The sequence below is a fragment of the Oncorhynchus clarkii genome, chromosome 3, assembly GCF_045791955.1.
Source record: "Oncorhynchus clarkii lewisi isolate Uvic-CL-2024 chromosome 3, UVic_Ocla_1.0, whole genome shotgun sequence".
Lineage (NCBI taxonomy): Eukaryota > Metazoa > Chordata > Actinopteri > Salmoniformes > Salmonidae > Oncorhynchus > Oncorhynchus clarkii.
Window position 1 is genome coordinate 35,322,576 of NC_092149.1, and position 20,253 is coordinate 35,342,828.

Below are 20,253 nucleotides of genomic sequence, written 5' to 3' on the forward strand. Positions count from 1 at the left end.
GAGCGTGCTATGCGCGTTCGGCCTGGCGTCCACACAAACAGGGAGGCGTCAAGCCATTCATTGGGAGAAAGACGGACAAACAGAGAGAGAGGGGAAGAGCAGTACAAACAGACAGTAGTCAAAGCTGGAGAATCAAAAGCTGGGGTCCAAACTCAGAGGAACAAGTGTCCGACTGGAAGACAGAATTAGTTAGGTTGAGATGGCGGAGGTAAGCGAGGTTTTGATGTCGGTTTTGTCTACAATCCGGGTTCCGAGGCCCGGGGACCGTGTCCACAAAGACGAATGCGCCTTGTCATTTTCTTCTCCGGTGAGTAACCATCTTCTCATCTAACATTATTGGCTTCGAATTACACCTCTTTTATATATGCTTTTTCTTTGGGGGTGTTTTTAATATTTTTATTTGTGTATTACCAGTTATACAGCTGGCTAGGTTGGTAGTTAGCTAGTCATAACAATAGCTAGCTAGCTAACGCGTTAACTCGTTAGCTACTGTAGCTACATTGAGAAACGTTAACCAGCAAGCTAACATCTTTAGCATTCAGCTAACATTGGCTAGCTACTGTAACCAGTGGTTGTCTAATCATTTCCGAATATCATCATGACCAGTTGTCAATGAACTCACAGTAACGATACGTAGTTAGCCAACGTTACCTTTCAAGTTTAACGCTAGTTAGCCAGTTGGCTAACTATAGCTGCCACTTGACGTGTCATTCCAACTGTTTAGCTAACTAAAGTTCACTTGCTAGTTAGCATGCTAGATAATCACACTGTCAGTGGTCATGATGATCTTCAATGCTATGAGTTGGTCGCGTGGAAAACTTCAACTACTGTACGGTTACATCCAATAGGTTGTTGGGTAAACGAGTTACCAAGCAGCCAATGTAATGCCTAATCTTAATGTTCTCGCATTATTTTTTTTATTATTAAAAAAATATATATATTTTTTTTTAGGAGAGTGAAGGAGGCCTGTATGTGTGCATGAACAGTTTCCTTGGGTTCGGCAGCCAGTATGTGGATAGACACCACACCAGGAGTGGACAGCGGGCTTACCTGCACATCTCCCGGACCCGCAAAGCTCCGGTGAGTTACACACGGTTCCTTCAAACCTTTTACTGAAGTCTGGCAGAGTCTAGCCAGCAATATAGGCACTTGAGGCTGAATAGTGGCCAAACAACAAACACATTGAGTGTCACATTTCAGTTATCAAAATTATTGCTCTCTAGACAGTACAAAAGTAATACACCTTTACACAGTATGACAGGGAAGTGGCAGCATCTAATGACAATGTGCCATCAGGCCAGTTCAGCTGGTTTAAATGGCAGCTACTTCTGTTTGGTTTGCTCAATGTCTCTATAAGAAATTATACACTATGAATGAACCACCTTTCTTGTGGATGGAGCCATTCCACAATTCACAAAATCTGAATTGTCATTTTCCCCAGAAGGAAGATGATGAGAACTCTGGATCCGGTGACCCACCCAAGAAGAAGCCCACCCGATTAGCCATAGGTAACAGCAGAGTTAACAGTAACACATTTTCAGACGGGCCTATGGCGGGTGCAAAGAACCCCGAAGCAGCCTTCAGGTAGCCTGTGTACCAGTCTGTTTCTACTAATATTCCACTCCCTGTATTCCATGTCATGACGAGCATGTGTTTAGCATATGACACAGAGTGGAATGATAGCTAAACATACTGGTACACAGGCTAGCCTTCAGGGACGCTGACACCAACATTTTCCGTTCTATCCGGTTGTAGCCAAAACTTTCAGAAATTACTTTGCCATGATATACCAATGATACCGATATAATATGTCTATTTACACTCTTCCTCCTCTCTGTCTCAGGGATCGAGGGAGGGTTCAATGTTGAGCAGGAGCAGTATGAGGAGGAAGTAAAGGTCGTCCTCTTCCCTGATAGACAGGAAGTTACATCCGATGACCTCGCCACCATGCCAGATGTTGTGAGAGAGCGGGTGAGACACTTTGTGGGTGAACACTTCAAGTGCTGCCTCAACTTTGCTAATTATGTCTTAATTGTTGTGTGTTTGTCTGTGTTTAGAAAGACGCCCTATCATTGCCATGGGCATGTAGTTTTGAATCCATTCATAGTTAGTGTATGCATCGGAAACTTTTTTTAAATGGTCAGGGAGATGGAAATTAATTATAATTTTGACACTGCAAATTGACCACAGCTAAGCCCAAAAAGAGATTGAAAATAATTGAGACACTATCACCTTTTTGTGGGGAGGATTTAGGAATAGATTTCCTAAAGTAAACTAATTTGATCTGAATTTAGTATTTTTTGGGACCAACTAACGTTGGGGGGGGGGAGACACCACTAGCGGGATGGTTTTGTCCCCTTGGGCAGCCTGTTGTCGACCCCTGCTCTAGGTATTACACTTCATATAGATTGACCATGCATTCTTGTTGTAACCGCTTTTAACCTTCTCTATATCCCTATAGGTATCTCTAGCCATGGCAGGGCTGATGTCTGCAGACTCAGTGTCTCACGCCCTGCAGGTGCAGCAGTGGGACGGCGAGGTGCGGGCGGAGTCCCGGCACGCCGTCGAACTCAAGCAGCTCAACAACGGCACCAAGATCCCTCCCAGGTGAGAGGCTTGTTAGGCTCGATTGTTGTTCTGAGCTGGCATTGGCTAGAATATCACGAGCATTCCAGCGTTAAAGGAACTCAACAATTTTGCTCCTTTTGCATCATAAATGTCCATTCATTTCATCCTCAACTTGGATCATATACAAGGTCTGATGGTGTAATTAATATATTAAATAATGTATGTCAATATGTAGCCTAAATAAATGTTTTAGTGAATGTTCATTTTCTGTCAATCAATCTCTCATTCCCTCTCTGTCTTCCTCTCCATCATTCGATGATTCTTCCTTTCGCTCTCTGCCTCTCCCCCTCTCCAACTTTCTCCCTTCGCTCCATCCCTGTCTTCCAGTGGTTGGCGGTGTGAGGTGTGTGACCTGCAGGAGAACCTGTGGATGAACCTGTCAGACGGGAGGGTGTTCTGCGGTCGCAGGTATTTTGATGGCTCCGGGGGGAACAACCATGCCCTCCTGCACTTCCAGCAGACGGGACACCCTCTAGCCGTCAAACTGGGTACCATCACCCCCGACGGCGCAGGTGATGGCAACACAATACGAATACTTGGACACTTGAAACAACACAATTCCGTTTTATTTACCAAGTGCTTCTACTAGTCCCAATATTCCAGCAGTCACAGAATCCATATTGACACCCTTAAATTATTGAAAGGGAACGATTAACAGAACACTGGCAAGGAAAAGGACTCGAAGACAGTTGTAGCTTGGTTAGAGGCTGTATTCTTTGAGCTTTTGATGTCTGACTTGCTTCTGTGGCCATTCCAGATGTGTACTCCTATGACGAGGATGATATGGTACTGGATCCAAAGCTCCCTGAACACCTGTCCCACTTTGGCATCGACATGATGACCATGGAAAAGGTACTACTGCCAAAATCAATAAAGATACAGGGTCTCTATGGGCAGGTCCTCTCCTGACTCGTCGTCTTTAGTGACAGATAATTTCTTTCATGAATATGGACTATACTTTTCCGTACTTGCCTTACCGGTGCTTTTAGAGACAAAATGGTGTTCAAAGCTGGCCTGGCCCCATTTTCAATAGCTCATATTTGTGTTATAACAACAAAATTAGAGATGGGACTCTGTGTGATCAGTCCTCTCCATCTGGTTCATCTGTCAGTGTCTTCCCCACTCCCATTCCTTCCCCGTTTCTCCTCTCTCTCCTCAACACCTGTCTTTCCCTCTCTCCCTCCCATGCAGACGGAGCATACGATGACAGAGCTGGAGATAGCGGTGAACCAGCGTGTGGGGGAGTGGGAGGTGATCCAGGAGTCAGGGGCCACCCTGCGGCCTCTGTCGGGCCCCGGCCTCACCGGCATGAAGAACCTGGGCAACAGCTGCTACCTCAACTCGGTCATGCAAGTCCTCTTCACCGTGCCTGACTTCCAGAGCAAGTCAGTAACCGTCTATCACTTCTACCTCTTAGTCTGCGTCCCAGATGCAACCATATTCCATTTCTAGTGTGCTACTTTTGACCAGGGCCCATTGTCCCTGAGATAAAGAGCAATTGAGACGAATTGTAAAAAGAGTGCTGGAAAATACTCACGAAACCTCTGTCGTGTGTGTGTGTACCCCGCCTCAGGTACGTCTCCAACATTGACAAGATCTTCAATGAAGCTCCAAGCGACCCCACCCAGGACTTCAAAACCCAAGTGTGAGTTTCCACCAAATGCGTTTTTATTTTTCAGTGTAGCATGCACACACTCACACAAGCTTAATGTTGTTATCCATTTTTGTGTCAAACGGCTTATTAAACCTGCCCTTTCCCAACAACCTTGAGACTACACACACCTGTGTCTGGAAGTATCACAGTGTCAGGGTTATAACACACACGTGTATTCAAAGCTAGTCACACTGGCATACAAATGTTAATGGCACACACATTGGCACTGTGCGAGGCATGTGTTATGTTTGGATGGACAGTAGGTCATTGTCTGAAGGCCAGCCTTTCTCCACCAGATGTCACTAACTGTTCACTTATCTGAGAAAAAAACTATCCATTTCTATGGCCAAGACTAGCATTAGATAAGATACGGGGATGGTAATCGTTAGCACTTATTTTTTAAGTATTTGGGAGGGAAATGCAAGCCGACCCTATCTGCTGACCAAATCTCCTTCGACACGTTCCCCTGATTTATAAGGCTGTTTAGTTTAAGAAATAGGATTTGTCCCGGATAGATCAGTAATTCCTGTTTTTATTATCCTCTATTTATACATCTTAAATGGACTTTATTCCAATGTTGTTTTGGTGTTCAACATCTCTTCCTTATTTCAGAGCAAAGCTGGGCTATGGTCTGTTGTCGGGCGAGTATTCCAAACCAGCCCCTGACCCAGGAGAGGGTTCTGAACCCAGCTCTGAACCCAGAGTAAGTGAATGGAAAGCGCAAGAAGATTGTTCAGAAGTTTTTCTTAAGTCAGAATGCTAGCAACCGTAGCACTGGTGCCTCAAACACCTGTCTCCAAACATGACAAGGTTTTTCCAGTTGTGTTTACATTGTCTAAATAACCATTTTTTGATTTCCAGGGTGACCAGGTTGGCATAGCAGCGCGTATGTTCAAAGCACTTGTTGGGCGGGGCCACCCGGAGTTCTCCACCAATCGGCAACAAGACGCCCAGGAGTTCTTATTACACTTCATTAATATGGTGGAGGTAAACTCTTTCCATCTGCTGTCATCAGTTTCTCCCCCCCTCCTCCTGTTGTCCCCCCTTTTCTTAGTTTTGTTTTATTAACTACCTCAGAGAAACTGTCGTTCGGGGGTGAACCCATCTGAAGCCTTCCGTTTCATAGTAGAGGAGAGGATCGTGTGTCAGCAGTCACAGAAAGCAAAGTACACGCAGAGGGTGGACTACATCCTCCAGCTACCTGTGCCCATGGACCAGGCCACCAACACAGGTGAGGGGCTCATGGGAAATGTAGTTTGTTATTGTGTCAATTCCCTTGGTTTTTATTGAAGCCTCGTTTAAATAAGTCAACCAACAAGTTTTTATAAGTCAAATATATTCTTCACAAAATAACATTTATTTAAATTGAATACATCAATTATCCCTCCCTCTCTCTATCAGAGGAGCTGCAAGAGGCTGAGCGTCGGCGTGAGGAGGCGGACTCGTCGGGAGCCCCTCCCCCCGCGCCGGTGCGCACCTGTATCCCATTCACAGCGTGCATGGCGGCTCTCAGCGAACCGGAGACGCTCACAGACTTCTGGAGCTCCGCCGCGCAGGCCAAGACCACCGCCACCAAGTATGACAACGCACACGATTCACTCAGTCTGTCAATCTATCAATCAGTTTCCCAGTCAACGAAATGTCTTTCCCAACTCCAGTCCACTAGTACCCACAACGGCACACATTTTTGTAATAGCCCCGGACAGGCACACCTGATTCAACTTGTCATCAAGCCCTCAATGAGTTTAATCAGGTGAGCTTGTCTGGGGGTCCAACAAAAATGTGTGCTGTACTGGGGGACTGGAGTTGGAAAACTCTGAATTAAATCATCCCATCAATGCATTTTCCAAGGGAAAATGTAGTTAGTAATTAGTCTCGCTCCCGCTTCATCCCTCTTTCAGGACCACCCGCTTTGCCTCTTTCCCTGACCACATGGTTATCCAGGTTAAGAAGTTCACTTTTGGACAGGACTGGGTCCCCAAGAAACTAGGTGAGTAGTCTGCTCTGCACACAGTGTAAACAAGGTCGACGTGATCTTCTGTATTGAATACCATTTTATTTTCATTTACATACACATGCAACATCTACACCTGTGGGTTATCACAGACGAGTTCAATTCAAGTGGGAAATTCCATTGTAGTTGCTTGACAAGTCCAAGGAACCACACATTTTTAAATTACTTTTCCATTAATGTGAGAACTGAAATGTGGGATGAATGTGGCACAGTTCCTGTCAACTAAATAGATGTTTGTTTGTCCCTGCAGACGTGAGCATCGACGTTCCCGACACGCTGGACCTGACTGCGCTCCGTGGGACCGGCCAGCAGCCGGGGGAGGAGCTTCTGCCAGAGGTGGCCCCACCCCCTCTCATGACCCCTGACGTGGAGGTCAAAGGTATCCTGGGTTCCCACGGCAACGAGGAGGACGACTCGCTCTACTCCCCACTACTGTGTCAGTCTCTGTCCTTTCTGATCTTTCCTTCCTTCATCCCTTCGTTCCGTCGTCATATTTTCCTTTTCTTCTTTCCCTCTTATGTTTGTGTTTACACCTTTTTGAAATTTGGTTTTGTATTTTCAGTGAGGTGATGTGAGTTATCATTTCAATCCTATGGTGGGAAAGAGACTTGGTTTTGCTCTTATTGTCCAGAATGAGTTTAATATGGTTTGCCAAAGTGCTTTTATTTCGTTGGCTGTCTCCAAATGTCCAGTTTCTCAGCAGTTGTTAGGACCATTCGTGACATCCGTATTGTTGCTGCTGTCTGTGGAGTGCATCCATATAATTAGACCCTCTCCCCTCCTCGCTCTCTCAGCCCCAGTCCTGGATGACTCTACCGTGTCCCAGTTGTGTGAGATGGGATTCCCACTGGAGGCCTGCAGGAAGGCTGTGTACTATACTGGGAATACTGGAATCGACGCAGCCATGAACTGGGTCATGGGCCACATGGACGACCCAGGTAGGTTCCGGAGGATCAGTTTTGCCAAATATATCGTAAAACACGTGTGTCTGTCATGGAGGGCTATAATTGGGTGGTGTTTGTTGAGAAATGTACACTACCGGTCAAAAAACATTGTAAAATAATAGTGAAGACATCAAAACTATGAAATAACACATATGGAATCATGTCGTAACCAAAAACGTGTTAAACAAATCAAAATATATTTTATTTGAGATTCTTTATATAGCCACCCTTTGCCTTGACAGCTTTGCACGCTCTTGGCATTCTCTCAACCAGCTTCACCTGGAATGCTTTTCCAACAGTCTTGAAGGAGTTCCCACATATGCTGAGTACTTGTTGGCTAATTTTCCTTCAATCTGCGGTCCGACTCATCCGAAACTATCTCAATTTGGTTGAGGTCGGGTGATTGTCGATGCCAGGTCATCTGGTGCAGCACTCCATCACTCTACTTCTTGGTGAAATAGCCCTTACACAGCCTGGTGGTGTGTTGGGTCGTTGTCCTGTTGAAAAACAAATTATAGTCCTACTAAGCGCAAACCAGGTGGGATAACGTATCGCTGCAGGATGCTGTGGTAGCCATGCTGGTTAAGTGTGCCTTGAATTCTAATTAAATCACTGACAGTGTCACCAGCAAAGCACCATAACACCTCCATGCTATACGGTGGGAACCACACATGCGGAGATCATCAGTTCACCCAAACCGCGTGTAACGGTTTTGACTTGAGGTTATTGTTTATAGGGGTGCCAGGTAGGTTGTGCCTACCAGGGAAAATATTGATTTCTCCTTTTGGTTTGGGAGGGAATGAGTCCCATCTGGTCCGTCAAGTCTACACCAATACAAAGGACTCATGTAAAAGTCAGGATGGACATACACTTTTCATAAACCCTTAAAACGTTAGAAATAGCTTGAAAACAGCTGTATTCTTTTGCGTGGGTTGTGTTACCAACATAAATGATCACACACATAAAAAAACAAACAACGAGCTCGGGTTCCTCAAGCAAAGTCCAGTACCTCGGGCCTGCCTACAAGAGTCCAGCCCGGTAAAGGAGTTCAGGGAACTCACTCACTGACCTTAGTCACGCAATGTTTGTCCATTCATAAATGTGTAGAGTAAACCCAGTCTCAATCATACAATCAATAACTATTTTACCACACAACCATAAAGAGTATCAAATCTCAATAAGTCTTCAACTACAACTGACCACATAAATCATCACGGTATACATCACACTAAAACAAATTAAATACCGTATGCAAAATAGTTGTAGTCAATCGGTCAGTCAGACAATCCAATCAGCCAAATACAACAAAACAAACGGAGTAAAGAAGCTTCGGAACTGAGGGTTGAACACATTCGCACCACCATCACAACCCCGCTTTTGCACAACTGATGCTGGCTATTTAATTGGGAATTAAAGGGGAAGCGCCCTATTGGAAGTAGAAGCACTGAAACGGTTCAGACAAATTCAGGGCTGTCTCACAAAGACAGGGCGGTTTGAACCAAAAATCTAAAATTTGGACTACCAGACCAAAAGACAAATTTCCACCGGTCTAATGTCCATTGCTTGTGTTTCTTGGCCCAAGGAAGTATCTTCTTCTTATTGATGTCCTTTAGTAGTGGGTTCTTTGCATCAATTTGACCATGAAGGCCAGATTCACACAGTCTCCTCTGATCAGTTGATGTTGAGATGTGTCTCTTACTTGAACTCTGAAGCATTTATTTGGACTGCAATTTCTGAGGCTGGTAATTCGAATGAACTTACCCTCTGAAGCAGAGTTAACTCTGGGTCTTCCTTTCCTGTGGCAGTCCTCATGAGAGCCAGATTCATCAAAGCCCTTGATGGTTTTTGCGACTGCACTTGACAAAACTTTCAAAGTTCTTGAAATGTTCCTTATTGACTGACCTTCATGTCTGAAAGTAATGATGGACTGTTGTTTCTCTTTGCTTATTTAAGCTGTTCTTGCCATAATATGGACTTGATATTTTACCAAATAGGGCTATCTGCTTGCTATTTGAAGAATCTCAAATATAAAATGTATTTTTGATTTGTTGAACACTTTTTTTTTTTTTTTTGGTTACTACATGATTCCATATGTGTTATTTCATAGTTTGATGTCTTTACTATTCTACAATGTAGAAAATAGCAAAAATAAAGAAAAAACCCTTGGAATGAGTAGGTGTTATAAAGCGTAAGTTAAATGGTATGGACTGCCATGTGTTTGAACGTGAAGTAGAACCAGTTCATAATTTCCAGCAATGTTGTTACTCATGTTTTACAATGGTAATTTCACGACAGCATGTCATTGATTTCATTATGTACATTATATTCACGTTTCCTCCCCCTCTGTGATTGGCTGCAGATTTCTCCGCTCCCTTGGTATTGCCGGGCACCAGCTCCGCTCCCGGGACCACGCCCACAGAGAGCATTTCTGAGGAGCACCTAGCAACCATCGTCTCCATGGGCTTCAGCCGAGACCAGGCCACGCGAGCACTGAGGGCCACGGTGAGACAGTGTTTCCCTTACCATTACTATGAATTTAATAAACTCCCCTTCATGTCTAGCACTGCTGTAGTGACCGAACTCCTTGATGTTGGTTTAAAAAATACAAAAACTGCAGAGAGATTTCGCACATGCTCAGTAGCTGTATTCACCTCTTGGAATTTACAGGTATGATTAGACCTTTGGCACAATATACTCTATTCTAGCACACAGTTGAAGTTCACACATACATTCTTCATTTGTGCTGCTGGTCAGGTCTCCAACCTTAAACCAAGTGGTCTCTCCTATCCCTCTCCTCTTCCAGAGTAACGTCCTAGAGCGCGCCGTGGACTGGATCTTCTCCCACCTGGATGATCTAGAGTCCATGGAGGTTTCGGAGGGGGGCCGCTCGGCCGCCGAGAGCGAGGGGTCCAGGGAGCCCCCTCCTGGGCCTAAAGTCCGAGACGGACCCGGCAGTAAGTCAACAGCGAGAGGAAGGGAGTGGGTCCAGTTTGAGTTGGACGTTTGAACATATTTTAATATTCTCTTCAAAGCATCTATGTACGCACTCCCGGAAAACAAAGAATATACTTAATTTTTTCCACCTCAACATTTATTAGTTAATGATTTACTCTTTGTGGAAAGCATATTACATGTATTTTGACAATGTGCACAGACTCCAAATTGTTGTCTGTCCATGTCTTTCAATTTGAAAAACCCCCTGTATTCAAGTCAAATTGCAGTATAGATTCACTGTCACTGATGTCTCTACTATGTACATCTTCCCTTTTCTCCTCTATCCTCCTCTCCCTCTCTTCCAGAGTATGAACTGTTTGCCTTCATCAGTCACATGGGCACGAGCACTATGTGTGGCCACTACGTCTGCCACATCAAGAAGGACCAACAGTAAGTGCCATTCTCTCTCCATTTCATATGAAGGAACCACTCCTTTTATAAATGAATGTCATTCTACTTAATGTCCACTTCTGTGGTGCACAGTGTTGCTGATGAGATTCTGTGGTTATAACAATATAGACAAAGATTTAAAGTGCTTTTTTCTTGTTTTCTCATGTCTGTCTTTTTTTCTCTTCTCTCTCTGTCTGTCTCTCTGTGTCTGTCTGTCTCTCTCTCTCTCTCTCTGTCTCTCTCTCTCTGTCTCTCTCTCTGTGTCTCTGTGTCTCTGTGTCTCTCTGTGTCTCTCTGTGTCTCTCTGTGTCTCTCTGTGTCTCTCTGTGTCTATCTCTGTCTCTCTCTCTCTCTCTCTCTCGCTCTCTCTCTCAGGTGGGTTATCTTTAACGATCAGAAAGTGTGTGCCTCAGAGAAGCCGCCCAAGGACCTGGGTTACCTCTATTTCTACCGGAGAGTCACCGAGTGAACGGAGGGGGGCAGAATTTCACTTAGGGAGGGGAAGAGGGTCGCCAACATGCACATATACACACTGTCACACACTGAGCTACTAAGAATGCTCTGACACACGCCTCTGAACTGACAAATGTAGGGTTTAAATAAATACACTTTTCCCACAGCTATGTACGCAGACACGGGCAGGTGGAATGGATGGGGTGTTTTAAAGGAGACGTTTCCCCCCCCCCCCCCCCCCTTTTTACAAACACAGTAGTGTTGGTGGAAGGCTGCTGGTGTATTCAACCCTTCTAAGTCTGTACTCATCTTGCAACTGACACCAATCAACTCGTAATAGATAGGCAGTGTCTATGGCAACAATGTTCCCGCCCCCCTCTTCCCTGAACAACATGCCACTTGTTGACTAGCATCCGTTGTATTGTTATTGCTTCTTAAGCCAAGCACTGCCTCCCTTCTCTCCCCCTTCTGTGTTCCAACATGGCATTTTCATAAGTTTGGCATCCACAGTAATAGAGAGGAAAAAATTAATAAAATACAAAAAAGTAACATTTGTATTTAAAAAAAACGACTAAATAAAGTAAAATAAAAAACTAAACGGGTTGTTCTTTCAAGTGTGGTGAGGGTGATATCTGGCTGATTTTAGTTTTGTTTATTTTGCTCAAATGAATTCCTTTGTTACTTCTGCTCTGACAAATAAAGATGTCTTTGTGCCGCCACTGCTTGTTGTGTGATTGTGTTGAGATGGATGTGACTAGTGGCCATGCTGCGCTGGGTCCTTATATTCAGGCTCTCGCTGAGGAGCCGGGGATACCAGGTTAGTCATGGTGCTCTGCACTGGCATCAGGCCACAGACTCAACATCTTCCAGAGGGCTGTTACATGCCAGTGACACGTAGTGAGAGTGCAACCATAGGTCTTGTCTTCATCACAGGGTGGGAGTGGGACCACCATACTACATTTTGACCCATTTTATGTTTGCTGCTACTATGCTCTTCTAAGAACTCATTTAGTAGTCTTTCGGGTGTGTATATCTTCATGGCCACATGCCTGGAAGACCCAAGGCCATCTCATTGAATATCAGTTTTGCCATTCAATTTATTTTGATGATAGGCCAGAAAAAATATTATATCCTACTTTTATTTGGTTTAATAGCGTGGTTTTATAAGGTAGACATTAAAAGTAGGCTACTATTGATAATGCAAAAGCACATACTATATTTACATGAGACGTTTAAGTGGTATTACTGTCAAATTCACGTCATAAAGGATAATCACAAAAAGTATGTCACGATACTGGTTAGTTATATGCAGTCATTCTGCGCAAATGCAATGTTTCCCATATACAGCACATTTTGCAGATTGGACTTTTAGTAAGGAGCCCATGAAGTTGAAGTTGGGTCACTGGTGGAAGGTGAATACAGAATCAAATAAGGAGTTTGCAAAGAAGGCGCAGGCAAGTAGCATGCGTAAACCCACAATCTTTCCAAAGTGCAGACGCTTTTCTCGATCTCTTCCGCTCTACTCCGTCACTATCCTCAAAGCATACTCATTAGTGTATTTTCGCGAAAGGACAAAGTGTTTTTTTTCCAGATTTTTGTAACCTAAGACGTTTTGAGAATCAATTTCAGTTGAATTACAAATCAGATCAGGTAATATTAATGTTCCCATATGCTTGTCGGGGCTAGTTCCGTTGCTTGGGCTATATGTTTTTTTTTTACCCAGAGAGGAGAGGAGCTTTATTCTTTTTATTTCGTGGGAAATGTTGAAGGGAGAGGGGAAGGATAATCAACTTTTACCGGTTGAATTTAGACACAAATATAATTTTAAAAAATGATATTCCATTTCTCCAGAAATATGTTTTGCAAATTAGGCAGTATATCATATTTGCATATTGCGCAGATCCATTTTTCTGGACGAAACCAGCCTAAATATTTTGGAGTCATTTTGTATAGACACTCCCGGACCGGACTAAAATTTGATTAACGCAGATGCTTCTTAGTTGGGGTGTAGGAAGAGTCTGACTTAGACTACCAAACGCCTATTTAGACCGAATCACCATCTCTTCAAAGTAAGTTACTAAACATAGTCAGTCCAGTTTGTGACATTCTCTATGAAATGGACATTTAAATTATCTGTCATTTAATGTAGTGAGCTTTTGAAAATATTGATGTATGTCGATTTTAAAGTGTTTAAAATGCATTAAAATGTTTATGATGGTAGTATGATTAACTAAAGAAAATCTCAATTATCATCAAGTTTTGAAAATACAAATATTATCTGACCAAAACACCAACAAATCTCAAAACTGATAAGTAGATGCAAAAATGTCATTTCAGCCTGGCCTTAAAACTTTTGAATCACCACAATCATCAGTAGGTTATTATAATGTTCCATAACACACAAAGAAATGAATAGCTCTTGATCGATGAGATATTATAGGATAGGCTCTTATCGAGCAGGCATCTATGTTTTTAGCCATATTCTTATTTGTTAGGCTACTTATTTGCCAATAAATCAACCATAGATTAACAGCCTACTCAATAGCCTACACAATATCAAACAATAATGGCCTGTCGCCTATCACTGTTTGTGAGTTAATCCGAGTGAGATGATACACCATGATACGAATATAAGAATTATTAGGCTAATGCAATTTTGTCAAATGTTTCATTTGATTACAGGTGGTTCATAATAAAGATGATTAGTACATTTTAAAGTAGCCTATAATTCACCTCTGTGAATAGCATGGCATTCAGATATAGGCTTTGTGGAATAATTGAATATTTTAAAGTGATCAAATATAGTGTTAACAATTACATCGATATCAAACACCTGATAAAGTATGAAATGCCGATTTCAAGTAGGCATACGGTATCATTCTAAATAAATGGGTCTCCATTTAATTAAGTTGCTCAAGCAAAAGGTGAATATTGTTAAGTGGGAAAGCATTGCCCCAACTACTAATACAGCTCTAATAAATTAAGTTATTACGATCAATCTGAATTAAACAAATAGTGAAAATGAGTTAATTATATATAATTACTATTTACTAAAACAATTGTGGAGTGATAGATCACTTGTTGTTATTCAATAAACCATCTTCAGAGGGATATCATTCTTGAAGATATGTAACTAATATTATACTGTAAATTAGAATATTTACCACCTTTGTTGTCGATTTTCAGTTAATTTATTTACTGGGACTTCTATCCCTGATCTATGAGGTATGGCACAAAGTTATTTGTATTTTGCTCTGATATAGACTAATGATTTTCATATTTGAGTGTTTCGATAATAATGGTGATGATGATTATACATATTTACATACTCAATCACAGTTCATTACATATGTTTTTGTTGTTATCGGTTAGAGAGGCCTATATGCGTATTCATGTTATTATATATAGATCTACCCGTTCCTTTGAAATGTGTCAAATGTTTGGAGTAAGTTCTGAAGATAATGAAAAGATAGAAAATAATCTAGCCCTGCAAAATCATCACATCTCTAGTCATGCAAAGAAACATTTGACTCTTTTGACTTTTTTTCACAGATGTTTTAGTTTTTTATACATATATAAATGTTAGAGAGAGAGAGAGAGGAAGTAGCCATGTGGTTAGAAACCACAAGTTCGCTCAAACAGAAGCACATGTAAGAACATAAAGTCTAGATTAAACTCTACTTAGAAATATACTTAAGCCAAACAAAGATCATTTTTATAGAATATATTTGACATTTTATATGTTTCAAAACGGTCAATCTCTCCTTAAAATGTTCTATGCATTTTGACTGCATGAATGTAATTTAAATTTGCATTCCAGATTTCAGATAAAAGGTCCAATATGAAGACTCTCTCCTGGTTTGTGTTCGGTGGGTAAAGATCTACACTACATGATTGAAATTTTTAAATGTTTTTGTATTCATTTTACTCTTACTTTTACCCCTCACACACACACACACACACACACACACACACACACACACACACACACACACACACACACACACACACACACACACACACACACACACACACACACACACACACACACACACACACACACACACACACACACACTTCTCTCTCTTTCTATTTAACTCAAAGGGCTTTATTGGCATGGGAAACATTGCCAAAGCAAGTGGAATAGACAATAAACAAAAGGAAAATAAACAAGGGAAATAAAACAATCAGAAATGAACAGTAAACATTACACTCACAAAAGTTTTAAAAGAATATATACATTTCAAATGTTATATTATTGGCTATGTACAGTGTTGTAACAATGTGCAAATAGTTCAAGTATGAAAGGGAAAATAAATAAACAGATTCATCTCTCATCTCATGCTTTATTGAAATGGAAAGTTAATAATATATTATAATTCTAGTAACAGAAGTACTTTAATAATAATAAAGTGATTGCAGTACTCTCTGTCTCTCTCTCTCTCTCTCTCTCTCTCTCTCTCTCTCTCTCTCTCCCTCTCTTATTCTCCCTCTCTCTCTCTCTCTCTCTCTCTCTCTCTCTCTCTCTCTCTCCTCTCAGCCCTGTGTATTCTCCATGTGGTGGGTGAGGTGATCTACAAGAGAATTGGTCTGCCTGTCAATATTGATTGTGGAGTCAAGACGTCTAACAAGGATATGGAGTGGAGTCATAAAGCTGTGGGTGGAAGTAAATCTGTGCTCATCGTGGATTATTTTGGGAAGAATGGCAAAGAGCGGAAAGGTGGATAGAAAAGAGCTCATTACAAATAAATAAATAGGTTATTTCATGAAAGAATACACAGGGCTGAGCGAGAGAGAGAGAGAGAGAGAGAGAGAGAGAGAGAGAGAGGAGAGATAAGAGAGGGAGAGAGAGAGAGAGAGAGAGAGAGAGAGAGAGAGAGAGAGGGAGAATAAGAGAGGGAGAGAGAGAGAGAGAGAGAGAGAGAGGGGAGAATAAGAGAGGGAGAGAGGGAGAGAGAGAGAGAGAGAGAGAGAGAGAGAGAGAGAGAGAGAGAGAGAGAGAGAGAGAGAGAGAGAATAAGAGAGGGAGAGAGAGAGAGAGAGAGAGAGTGGTTAGAGTGTTGGACTACTAACCGAAAGGTTGCAAGTTCAAAACCCCAAGCTGACAAGGTACAAATCTTTTGTTCTTCCCATGAACAGGCAGTTAAACCCACTGTTCTTAGGCTGTCATTGAAAATAAGAATTTGTTCTTAACTGACCTGCCTAGTTACATTTTAAAAAGTAGCACTAAAAATAAGTTTTTCCTAAAATACTGCATAGATCTTATGTCGTAAAACAAATGCTGTTTTGTACGTTCATTATAGTCCGTGTCTTTTCCTCATGTCAGGAAATGCTCCCATGGTTGAAAGGGCGAAAGTGAGACAGGACCGGCTGGAAATCTCTGCTCTAAATGATGGTGACGCCGGACTTTACATCTGTAAGGTGGACGGGAAAGATATGGATCACAGACTCGACATTGTCACAGGTGTCACTCATCATAGGGTTATGGGGGTGTCCAGCAAGTGAATGTGGACACCAGTCCTGCAAACTAGCAGTTTTCATAGCAGTGATAGTGAAGTGATATTATTATTGCTAGTACATTTGAATGACACCACCCAAGCAAATCTGGGTTCAAATACTACTTGAAATCATTTCAAATGCTGTAACTGTGCTTGATTGAGCTTCCATGTTGCAATGGAACCAATAGAAACGTCTCAAAAGTGCAATCCTCACCCACTTAGCACTCAAGGCAGGCTAAAGCAAATACTCAAAGTATTTAAAAGATTTAAAATTGTATTTGAACCCAGATCTGCACCAGAGGTAAATTCTAATGGCAGAATTCATGTGGCAAAAGCTTCTGTGTTCCCCTTAGACATTTCTCCCTCTGTCTCTTCCCTCCCTATCTTTTCCACCTCGCTTTCTTTTCATACTCTACCCCTTCCTCTTTATTTTCCCTCTCCCTTCCTCCCTCTCCCTCTCCCCCCTCCCCTGTCTGAACCAGTCAAGGTCCACCCCTCCAATGAACTCAACGAAGGCAACAATGCTATCCTCGAGTGCCAGGTGACAGGAGTGGATCCCTTGCCCAGTGTGGAGTGGGTTAGTCCAGGTGGAAAGGTGGAAGAGGCCCCTGGACGACCTGGCTCTAGGAATGTCTCTTTCAGCTCTGTGGCCCTGTCAGACACAGGAGAATGGACATGTCAGATTACTCAGGATGAGAAGACACACAAAGAGACTCAGACCATCAACGTGAGAAGTAGGTAATAGGTGGTAGCATCCCCAATACAACCATGGCAGTAATGAATATAACAATGCTTTTGTCTTTTCTCTCCCAGGTTTGTTGCCGAATGAGGGCCAAGATGATGGGCAGGGGCACAGTGGACCTAACTCTGATGTAAACACAGTGACTACTTGCCATCACTGTGAGTATCTCTACTTTATGAACACTGACTACTGATTCATTGTTTCATTTTCCTCATGGTAAAGGTATTGGAAGCTCCTACTTTATTCAATCTCTCCTTAACATTGGTCAATTCAGGACGGGAGGAGGGGTTGTTACAAAAAATAAAACGGAATTGTTTCTCATTAATCTAAAGTTATTCAATAAAATCAATTATTCACAAAAGCAACTATGGTAAATTCTATTTCCACAAGTGTGAAATGCCAAATTTCGAGTCAACCGTGCATTGACGTCAATACGACGATTTTGAGGGTGAGTTGCCACTTCCGAGGTCTTCACTGAGGTGCTCCCTGGTTGTGTGTCTCTCAGGTACCAAAGGCAGCCAGCAGCCCGTTGACTGGGTGCCCATGCTGGGCTTAAGCCTGTGGGTGTGGGTGGCAGTGGGAGCAGGATGCCTGGTGGGGGTCTTACTCCTGGTGACCATTGTTCTCCTGCACCGCAGGAACAAAATAATGAAGGTGAGGAGACAGTCTAGAGGGGAGGGATCAATGAAAATGTCACTGCCAAACTTAGAAACCAAAGTGATCTATAAGCATATGTAGATCAATATATGCTTAAAAAAATATATATTGTCAGTGCAATAGAAAGCTGTATCGGTCTGCTAATACAGGACTAGTAAAGGCCTAGTGCACTGAAGTTGTGAGAAAAGACAGTATATTATTATTCATATATTTTTTAAATTCAGATTTTTACAGTGGGTACTGCAGCACACTCAGCACCCATACTTCCCACGGCTATGTCTATAACTCAATTCATTATTGATTTAGTTACGTTCAGGTGGAGTGAGTGCTTAACAGCAAATGAACGAGAAAGACAATACATGTTTTTCTCCCTCAGAGAAGAGACCGGAAGATGAAGAACATCAGAGTGCCCCTGAAGTCCAACGACTACTGCCAGTGTAACCGGTAGCTACTCTATTGCTCTATCTAGTAGAATCATAGACGGGAATTTCTGCACACGGTGTATTCCTGAAGAGTCACGTAGACCAGTGGTTTTCAAACCCTCCCCCTTTACAATTTGTTGTAGCTCTGAACTAGCTCACCTGATTTGCCTATTCATGTGCTTGATGATTAGTTTACAAGTTGAATCAGGTTTGCAAGCTATGGAAATAATATTTCAAATACATGGAACTATGTAATATAAAGTAGTTAGTGATACATCGTCAAGTTTAATGTTGTAACACATGTATTTCCCAGCACACTAGAGGGTCCACCCCGGAGGACGCAGAGAGAGAAGCCTTCGGCTGGACCACGGCAACAGCGCTGATGGAGCGGAGTATTATGGGCTGGAACGTGATTGCTTGAAGACACAGGGTGGATGGAAGAATGATCGAGAGAGAGAAAAGTAGTCTTATACAGTTTGTGAGATACAAGGGAGAGAGAGAGAAAGAGAGAGGGGGGATCATGTAAATGGGCTTATGTCCATTTAAAAAATATGAATGATGAAATGATATAAACTGAAAATCACATGTTGAAGGAAGAAACAAACATTGTTATTCTTACCTATATGTTATTGAATGTCATCTGACGTCTTTTCCGCATTGTCAGAGCATCCTCTACTGCATTGCATCTTTGTGCTTAGATCATTTTCAATGACCATTCATTTTCACACAAAGCCTGAGACTTACACTGTACGGTTTTAGAATGATTTTGCAACGATTCTTGCTGTGATATTGTTCAGCGTGGCATATTTACAGACGTTACAATTTTGTCAACTTTCATGGCTACTTTTTTAAAATACCCGCTTGTTATGTTATGAATTGATATACCTGTCAAATTAAAGTGTTTTCTTGTTGAAAGGAATACAGATCATATAAAGCATTTTTTTTTGTTGGTTTGATTTCAAACATAATATGCACCGCTGAGTCTCGTCTCACTTTGAATGAGTATACGTTTTACTTGAGTCTTTTTGAACACTTACTTCAGCCTCCTACTACATACATTCTAGTGGCGTTGTCAGTGGTTGCGTTTCACTAACTGGCGCAGTGGAGTGCAGACAGCTGTCAGTGACAACGTAGACTCCAACCATGTCGAGTGACGTCTTGGAGTTGTGAGTCCAATAAAAAAAAAAACAGTGTGTGTGTGTAAAAAAACAAACAGTGTGTGTGCGTGTGTGTAAAAAAAAAGGGTGCCCAAATGGTCATACTTGAATAAAAGTAAAGATACCTTAAATAGAAAAGGACTCAAGTAAAAGTGAAAGTCACCCAGTAAAATACTACTTGAGCAAAAGTCTAAAAGTATTAGAAAAAGTATATTAAATTCAAGTCTAAGCTAACATATGCACTTGTTTTTAAGATGGTCATACCATTGATCGTTTCGAATTTGAGGACCCCTTTAGGTATCAAAAATGATTCTAATTCTATTCTAATTCTGAATCTATTCTGTTTGTATTATTTCATAAAATATTGAATTTAACCTTTACTACTATAGCCCATAGAAACACCTTGAATAACACATTCATAAATGGCGAAATATAAATATATTCATTTTTTTTGACAAAATAATATTTAACCCCTTATTTTTGTTGGCACAAAAATCTCCAAACCTCCAAACTTCCATTCATTTGTATGGAGTCCCGTGACACTTGTGGGGGTCCTAGAGCAAAACGGAGAACACCATCGTGTTCGTTAGAGTCTCCCCTTTCCATATAGTGTTTGTAGACCAAACCGCTCAGACGCTACACATGTTTCTGTGATGTCTCGTGGTCTGACAAACATTGCTGTAGCTCGGCTACATTCCAC

At 42.0% G+C, this 20,253-nt stretch overlaps 2 protein-coding genes across 8 annotated transcripts; both read left to right on the plus strand.

Annotated features, from left to right (window-relative positions):
- Positions 1-33: 33 nt before the first annotated feature.
- LOC139394310 (ubiquitin carboxyl-terminal hydrolase 5-like) lies at positions 34-11,796 on the plus strand. 4 transcript variants are annotated; one of them, XM_071142352.1, is made up of 20 exons: positions 34-307; positions 952-1,080; positions 1,442-1,508; positions 1,844-1,971; positions 2,462-2,607; positions 2,956-3,140; positions 3,386-3,480; positions 3,820-4,013; positions 4,202-4,273; positions 4,895-4,985; positions 5,144-5,269; positions 5,360-5,513; positions 5,684-5,858; positions 6,184-6,272; positions 6,547-6,732; positions 7,091-7,234; positions 9,600-9,742; positions 10,044-10,194; positions 10,540-10,624; positions 11,000-11,796. In XM_071142352.1, exons 1-20 carry the CDS (start codon positions 200-202, stop codon positions 11,091-11,093), a joined length of 2,562 nt encoding a protein of 853 aa, XP_070998453.1. In that variant the 5' UTR covers positions 34-199; the 3' UTR covers positions 11,094-11,796. The 4 variants fall into 4 exon arrangements, with proteins under 4 accessions (XP_070998453.1, XP_070998461.1, XP_070998475.1 ...); XM_071142360.1 differs by having other exon boundaries at positions 38-307; positions 1,445-1,508; XM_071142374.1 differs by having other exon boundaries at positions 38-307; positions 1,445-1,508; positions 6,547-6,675.
- Positions 11,797-12,579: 783 nt separating this feature from the next.
- LOC139405941 (uncharacterized) lies at positions 12,580-19,324 on the plus strand. 4 transcript variants are annotated; one of them, XM_071148397.1, is made up of 10 exons: positions 12,580-12,727; positions 14,264-14,302; positions 14,898-14,946; positions 15,618-15,797; positions 16,404-16,541; positions 17,058-17,309; positions 17,389-17,475; positions 17,823-17,971; positions 18,351-18,418; positions 18,710-19,324. In XM_071148397.1, the coding sequence occupies exons 3-10, from the start codon at positions 14,919-14,921 to the stop codon at positions 18,777-18,779; spliced, it is 972 nt and encodes a 323-aa protein (XP_071004498.1). In that variant the 5' UTR covers positions 12,580-12,727; positions 14,264-14,302; positions 14,898-14,918; the 3' UTR covers positions 18,780-19,324. The 4 variants fall into 4 exon arrangements, with proteins under 4 accessions (XP_071004498.1, XP_071004496.1, XP_071004499.1 ...); XM_071148395.1 differs by lacking the exon at positions 14,264-14,302; XM_071148398.1 differs by lacking the exon at positions 14,264-14,302 and having other exon boundaries at positions 18,356-18,418.
- The last annotated feature ends 929 nt before the right edge of the window (positions 19,325-20,253 follow it).

Coding starts and splice junctions, on each gene's coding strand:
- LOC139394310 (XM_071142352.1), top strand. CDS start 200: ATGGCGGAGGTAAGCGAGGTTTTGATGTCGGTTTTGTCTACAATCCGG. Junction 3,481..3,819: donor ACATGATGACCATGGAAAAG/GTACTACTGCCA, acceptor CCTCCCATGCAG/ACGGAGCATACGATGACAGA. Junction 6,733..7,090: donor GCTCTACTCCCCACTACTGT/GTCAGTCTCTGT, acceptor TCGCTCTCTCAG/CCCCAGTCCTGGATGACTCT.
- LOC139405941 (XM_071148397.1), top strand. CDS start 14,919: ATGAAGACTCTCTCCTGGTTTGTGTTCG. Junction 16,542..17,057: donor CAGACTCGACATTGTCACAG/GTGTCACTCATC, acceptor TGTCTGAACCAG/TCAAGGTCCACCCCTCCAAT. Junction 17,972..18,350: donor GCAGGAACAAAATAATGAAG/GTGAGGAGACAG, acceptor TTTCTCCCTCAG/AGAAGAGACCGGAAGATGAA.